We start from the raw sequence: 6,714 nt of genomic DNA on the forward strand, positions 1-6,714 counted from the left end.
TTCCCACTTAGGGAGAGACTTGGTAAAGATCTTATCATAAGCCATCCTCTAACCCCAGAATTTCTTCACCACAACCAACCTTCACCTCTTCCCAAAACTGCATCCTGTTTCTCTTTTCAGATCCACTAGGCCATAATAAAACCAAATCAGGATGCCTCCCCTCTGCCCCAAGTTCCACAGGAAGACCAGGGTTCTGACTGTCCGCACCCTCCTCCCCACCCACTCCCTGATCCATTCTTTTTGATCTTCCTGTAAGGTGACTCTCCATCTCCAATGCTCTTGTAGGGGTTCCTTAAGGACCCCAATACACTAACTCTCCCAGTGCCTCAGCCCATCTCTTAACCATTATTAATCTTTCCCTGAGCTGTAGGCCACATTCTCACAGGAATCCTCTAAAAGGTAGAGATGAAGAGTAAGGCAGCTGTTTGTTTTGACAGATAAAGTAGAACCCTCTTGCCTCTCTAAATCCTCCCCCTTCTCTCCATATTCCTTTCAGCCCCAACCTACGCCAGGATTTACCTTGTTACCATGGCAAATGTAAACCCCTGAGCCAGCTGCCCACCTCTGACGTTCCTTTCAGCCCCCAACCCTGGCCAGGGATGGCTTACTCCAGAGGATCAGCACCTAAGACCCCCCACTTCTGTGAATCTCCTACTGCCTGCAAGAGAGTGGGCCTTCAGAGCTACTGAGACATCCCAAAGCTCCTGCACCTCCTGTGCGTCTCCAACCAGGCACCCTCGGGAGGGGTCTGCTTCGAAATCCCAAAGTGGATTCACAGCCCTCGCCTCCCACCACCCCAGCCACTCTGTCCCTCACCCCGACTACCTTGCTGTCGTGGTGGATAAGCTTGAGCTCGTAGTCTGGCAGGATGTCTCTGCGGCTGTTAACGTCCTCCAGCGCCATCTCCACCGCGGGCTGGCAGGCCTGGCCCCCCGGCCAGCCCCCGCTCATGGGAAACAGCGCCCCGATGTATACTGCACGCCGTTCTGAGGAGGGGTGCGGGGGGACCCTCGGGTGAGGCCGCGGGAGATGAGGGGAGTGAGAGGCCCACACCGGAGCCACCCCAGCCGCCATCACCAGCAGAAGAGGCAGTGGCCACCCCACCGGGGTACAGGGTCCCCCCGGGCCCATGGCGAGGAGGGGCGGGGGCGGCCTCCTTGGGGTGGGGGCAGCTCAGGGGGGACACTTCTTCTGGGGAAGGCTTCTGGGAGGGCGTCGGGGAGGCGCCTCCATCCCCGGTCTCATTGGGGAGGAGGGGCTAGAGCCTGGGGAAGGCAGAGACGTGGGCTTCCTAGGGCCAGGAGACGCTCGCTCCCGCCACCGCGGACTCTCCTCGCCGACTGACCGACCGACAGGAGGGAGGAGGGAGAAAAGGAGCTAGGAGGGGGGCCTTGACGTCACGGGCTGGAGGCGGGGATAGGAGCCAGTGCAGCGGCCCGGAGGGGAGGGGAAAAGAGGGAGAGCGCAAGGAAAGGGAGGGATCTTTGCCCAAGTAGACTGGAGGGGAGGATGGGAATTTGGAAGGTGAGAGGATAAGCACAGAGCAAAGATGGGAAGCGAGAGTGGGTAGGGTAGGAGGGGCCGGCGACAGTTCTGAAAGGGGGCTATGAGGAGATGGAGCGAGGGACTAAGGGTAGGAAAAGCGAGAGCGATGGGAAAGGCTTTGCAGAAGGGAGAACTGGTATGGAGAAGTGCAGCTTAGGGGAAGGATAGTGCGGCTGAGGGTAGGCTTAAAGAAAGGTGATGGGAGAAAGGGTCTACTGAGGATGCGAGGCTCGCATGGGTGGGACCTGTGAACAGGGTCGATGGAACCTCGCCGGTTAAACCTAGGTAGGGGGCGGCAGGAATAAGACTCCCCGAGGTCTGAAGGCACCCCACGAAGGGGAGATCTGGGATCCTCCGGCGCGCGGCTGCCCCCTACCGGGCTTCGCGCTTGGAAGCTGAGTCCGAGAGGAGCGCGACCCGGAGGAGCGTGGCCAAGCAGGGAAGTGGGAGGGAGCGCGACCCGCGGAAATCCGCGATTTGGCGGCAAGAAACAGGTAGGAGAGGAGGGCCGGGCCTCATACTAGAATGGTTGGGGGTAAATGAGTAACAGGACACCCACAACCTACGCTAAGAAATCCTGCTGGGTGAAGAGTGAGGGGATGGGGGCGGCAGTGCACGCGGGAAGGGTTTCTGATCTCACCTGAGTGTGGCGTTCGATTCACTGGCAGCAGGAAAGACGGGGATCAGAGAAGAGTTACCAGGGGCGCCCAGCTTCCCAGGCCTGATCCCCAGCCCCCTCCCACACCTGTTCATGCGGAGCGGAGACTGCGTTGAGGGAAGGGTGCCTGGGGATAAGAGCAAGGCGGGGCTAGGGGTCAGGACCCGTGTTTTCTTCTATTATTCAAAGGACAACAGAATTTGTGTCAGCAAATAAAGGGGGTCGGGGTGCAGCTGAGTTTTGTAGAGCTTGAATATATATAAATCTGCGATCTCTTTAAGAAAACAAATTACAAAACAATTGGTTTTAAATGAGTGCTGTTTAAATACCTTAATTTAGCAAGTTCTCCAAAGGTTTGTTAGCATATGCACACAGTCTTAAGAGCTCAAAACGAGGATTAGTCAAAATGAAGAACCCTGAAGCTTAATTCATTCCAGGAGAGAAGGGTATATATATATACAAGAGTTTGGGTGCCCAGAAAAGGGAGACATTTGCAGAAAAGACAGCAAAGAGGCAGGCAAGGGGTAGCAAACACAAAAGCAATTATAGCAATTATTCCCTCAAGGAATGATCAAGGTTGTTAAAAGTACACAAGACTCATAGTTTTCTTCCATCTGCCCTTGAATTATCACTGTTCTGGTCATTCTACACCATTTTTTTTTTTTTTTTTTTTTTTTTTTGCTTTTTCCATGTTTCCAATCCCAGATCTCACCGACTTTTCCTAAATGTAGTGTATGATTTAATTCTGAATAATTACAGCAATTCCATTATAGAGTAACTAGCAAAGAATCAATTCTAGAAGAGTGATACAGAGGATGTTCTAAGTCTACAGAGAGGGGGTAGTTTTTTCCAGGGGGAGGAGCAGTTTTTTTAACTTTAAGCAGCCGAGGGAGGGCGGGGCTGAGACTAATATGGGGAGTGGGGAAGAAGGTTCAAGATTTGAAATCAGGAAGAACACACTAAAGGAAAGGAGGGTGGGGGGAAGCCCAACAGAAAGGACTGTGGAACCAAGTCTGGGGCAGGTGGGCGGTGTAAAGATGGGCTTCACCTGCGTCTTCCCAAAGTCCTCCCCGACATTCTTCACGGCAACCATCCTCTCCCTCTACCCACTCCCACCCCACTCCCATTCCAGGGCAAGCACCCTCATCAGCTGCAGGCAGGCAGCTGTTGTTCCCCTCACCCTGGCAGTGGGGCTTGGGGGTGCTCCACTGGCCCTGACTACAGATGCTCCGGGAGCTGCCCACCAGATGGAAGTCGGGGTCACATCGGAAATCCACCCGGGCTCCATCCAGAGCTGGGAGGTCCCCACCCGTCAGGAAAACCTTCCCATTTTCCAGGGTCAAATAAGACTTGGAGCAGATTCGGACTGTGGAGAGACAGGAAAATAAGAAGAAAGGCAAGTTGTAGAGGATCCTTCCCCTAGGGAGCACAGGGATTTGGGTTTGGGTCTGGGTTCACAAGCACCCTGCTCCACAGGAAATCAGGTGAGCAATGTCTATGCCTCCCTACCTCCCCGCTCTCCCCAGCCCCCCAGTACTCACATTCCTATCAGAAAAAAAAAATAGCATTTCTATTGTAGGAACCCAAGATGGAGCTATAAGCACACAAAACAGATAGTGCTCACAGCACAGTAGGTAGCTCTCTGCCTCTAAAATGTGTGGATGTATGTAAATCTGGATGCATGATCAGGCTTGCTTTTCTTATTATGGTTGGGCTATCCTACTACTAAACTGGCTTATATGGTCATTGAGTTGGAGACAAAGGTGTCAGAAAATATAATGAAATCGTTTTATAACTTAAAAAAATCTCTCACTAATGAGCCTCAAGGAATAACGCAGATGAAAATTCAAAGTTATTTCATCCAACGATCAGTACATCCTAATGAAGACGATGAAGTGAATGTGCTGGCGGCTCAGCTTGCTTCCTCCCACTAGCTGCGCCCAGCAACACCCCTCCTCCTACATAGTACTCATTCATTAAACATATTTGTGAATTTGGTTCCACTGGATTTAAATTGCTGACTTACAAAACAACTAAGGTTGGTCTGCAACTGGGAAAGGAGGGGCCTGAAGGATGGGGGCAGGGGTGGTGGGTGGCTTCCCGGGCTACTCACCACAGCGACTGGGTGTGTCCATATCCGTCCAGGAGCCGTTGGCCAGACACTTGCGCACCTTGGGTCCCACCACCTCGCGCTCCCCCCGGCACACATATTCAATCTCATAGTCCACAGGCAGGAAGTTGATGGCCTTCACCTGGTCGCGAGTCAATCCACGGTACCTGATGCCACCTTCCCAGGGCGGATGTATAATCTGGCAACCTGAGAAGGAATGGGGAGGCACAGGGGAACCGTGGGCGCGAGAAGGCAGCGCCGCAGTGAAAGGGGGAAGAGCAGGGCGTGGTCAATGATGGGGATGGGGCTGGGGGACAGAGAAGGAGGGGCACAAGGGATACACGACTGGAAGGTGGGAGTGGGAACACTTAAGAACCCCAAGCTGCAGAACCCAGAGTCTTGGGGTGAGGGCTAAAGCTGGTGCGAGAGTCCACCGGTTGAGAAGTACAATGGAGAATAATAGAAGAAATCCTAAGGGCTATAATGTTGGGTGGTTGAAATGAGGGACAGGGCTGAAGGAGAATACCGGTGGGGACCACACAAGCCCATTGAACGAGGACCACGCAAGCCCATCAAAGCAACAAGATGGACCACGGAAAGGGGGGCGCTGTAGTAATGTGGGGCCCGTAAAGGGAGGTGGGGCTGGAAAGATAATTCGGGGTCACAAAAAACGGTGTAGTGTAGCAACGTGAGGCAGAGGAAATGGGTGATGGTGGTGATGCGGAGTGACAGAAAGGAGGTCAGGAGAAGTGAAGTGGCTGCGGACCAGGATGCCAGGGGTGGGGGCGGGGTAGAGGTCCTGACGACGCGCGAGTGCTGAGGAAAGGAGACGTGCTGGGAATGGAAGAGGTCCGGGGCGCCGGAGATGGGCGCACCTTCCGAGGTGGCGTTGGGGGTCTGCGCCCCGCCAGCGCCCAGGGGGCGGAGGAAGAGAGGCACCAGCAGCAGCAGCAGCATCTGAGGAAAAGGCAGCCGTGAGGGCACGGAGGAGCCCGCCGACAGCGGCCTGGGCCAGCCGACCGACGGGTCCCGCACCGCGCGCCCCACCGGCTCCGACCGCGCGGTTCGGGACGCGGAGGGCGCCCCGCGGAGGAGGCGGGGGCGGAGCCGCACGGGCTGGGGGAGAGGAGGAGAGAGCGCCTGTCCCCACCCTCCTCCGGCCTCCCTCGGCCCCCCACCCTCCCGGGACTCCACCTCTCTCCACCTCCTCTCCACGGCCCCTGTGGCTAACGCTAGCCCAGCTTACCCACCACGCTCAGGGGTCCCGCTACCCCATCCCTCGCCCCCTAGCACCCGATCCCCACGCGCCCCCCGGCCCTGCCCTGCGTCCACCGGCCTCCTCACCAAGCCCGGGTCGTAGGGCCCCGCTCTTACCTCGGCGGCCGGTCCCGCTCCGCGGCTCTCCCCGGGCCTCAAGGGCCCAGGCCCGGCCGCGGGTCCCCGTTCTCCCTCCCGGTCCTCCAGCTTCCCCTCCCCCTGTTCTTCTTCCAGAGGAATCCAGGCTCCAGCCCGGCCGGGGTCTCTCCCCTTCGCGATTGCTATCCGCAAACCCCACCCCCGTCTCTCCTTCCCCGGGGCGACGGCGGCCGCGAGAGCACGGTGCCGGGAGGGAAGGAGGCGGCGCCGGGGACCGGGGAAGCTCTCGGGCGGAGGGAGGAAGGAGGGTGCAGGGGAAGACGGGGCGGGGGGAAGGGAGGGGGAGACCGGAGAGGGCGCCTCCCACAACCCGTGCCCCAGGAGCCGCCCCGGATCCCGGCCCCTCCCTAGACCGCCCACGGCGCGGGAGGGCGTGGAGGTAGGATGGAGGGGAACACAGGCGATCACGCAAGCAGGCGGGGACGAAGAGCTGACGAGAGACCTGCAGACTAGACTGATGGAGACAGGAGGGGGATTGTGAGGGAGGGGGGGGGGGTTATACGACCCAAGCTTAAAGCAGAGCTGGCACAGAGACAGGAGCCTGCGTGAAAATGGAGAAAGGATGTTTGTACAAAGCGAAGGAAGACAGATCTGGACCTGGCGAAAGGAGGGAAGATGTCATATTCCTGGGGAACAGACCTTGAAAGGGAAGGGGGAAAAGCAAGGGTCAGAAGGGCAGCCGATGGTGGAGGGGGGCACAAGGATCAAAATGGGATGGAAGAGCTGGCACTGGGAGCCCAGGGTGGCTCGTTGGTCCAGCGGTAGGCTACTTGCCAGCTTATGGCGGGGACCAAAAGATCAGGGACATCAAGAAGAGATACTGAGGTAGATGGAGAAAGGAGGGGACAAAAAGAGACTGTCCACATGAGCAGGAGCCTGTGTTATCTACTCTCGGACCAGAACGGATACCGGCACTTCTTGACTAAGGGTGATTGAAGGCCCTGACAGATAGGTCTGACAGCCAAGGCTCCTGCATTCCGATTGT

At 56.9% G+C, this 6,714-nt stretch overlaps 1 protein-coding gene across 2 annotated transcripts in view; it reads right to left on the bottom strand.

The window, feature by feature from the left end:
• Gabbr1 (gamma-aminobutyric acid type B receptor subunit 1) overlaps positions 1–6,006 on the bottom strand; it is a 28,828-nt gene extending 22,822 nt beyond the window's left edge. The window contains exons 1-5 of one of the 2 annotated variants that reach the window (XM_052163934.1): positions 5,688–6,006; positions 5,189–5,270; positions 4,317–4,520; positions 3,384–3,569; positions 826–986 (exon numbers count right to left, since the gene is read on the bottom strand). In XM_052163934.1, the coding sequence (XP_052019894.1) occupies positions 826–986; positions 3,384–3,569; positions 4,317–4,520; positions 5,189–5,270 (633 nt within the window). In that variant the 5' untranslated portion in view covers positions 5,688–6,006. Of the gene's footprint in view, positions 1–825; positions 987–2,185; positions 3,160–3,383; positions 3,570–4,316; positions 4,521–5,188; positions 5,271–5,687 lie in introns of those variants that run through there. The other variant, XM_052163935.1, reaches the window with a different exon arrangement.
• Between the last annotated feature and the right edge of the window lie 708 nt (positions 6,007–6,714).

Source organism: Apodemus sylvaticus, chromosome 19, assembly GCF_947179515.1.
Source record: "Apodemus sylvaticus chromosome 19, mApoSyl1.1, whole genome shotgun sequence".
NCBI classification, from domain to species: Eukaryota; Metazoa; Chordata; class Mammalia; order Rodentia; family Muridae; genus Apodemus; species Apodemus sylvaticus.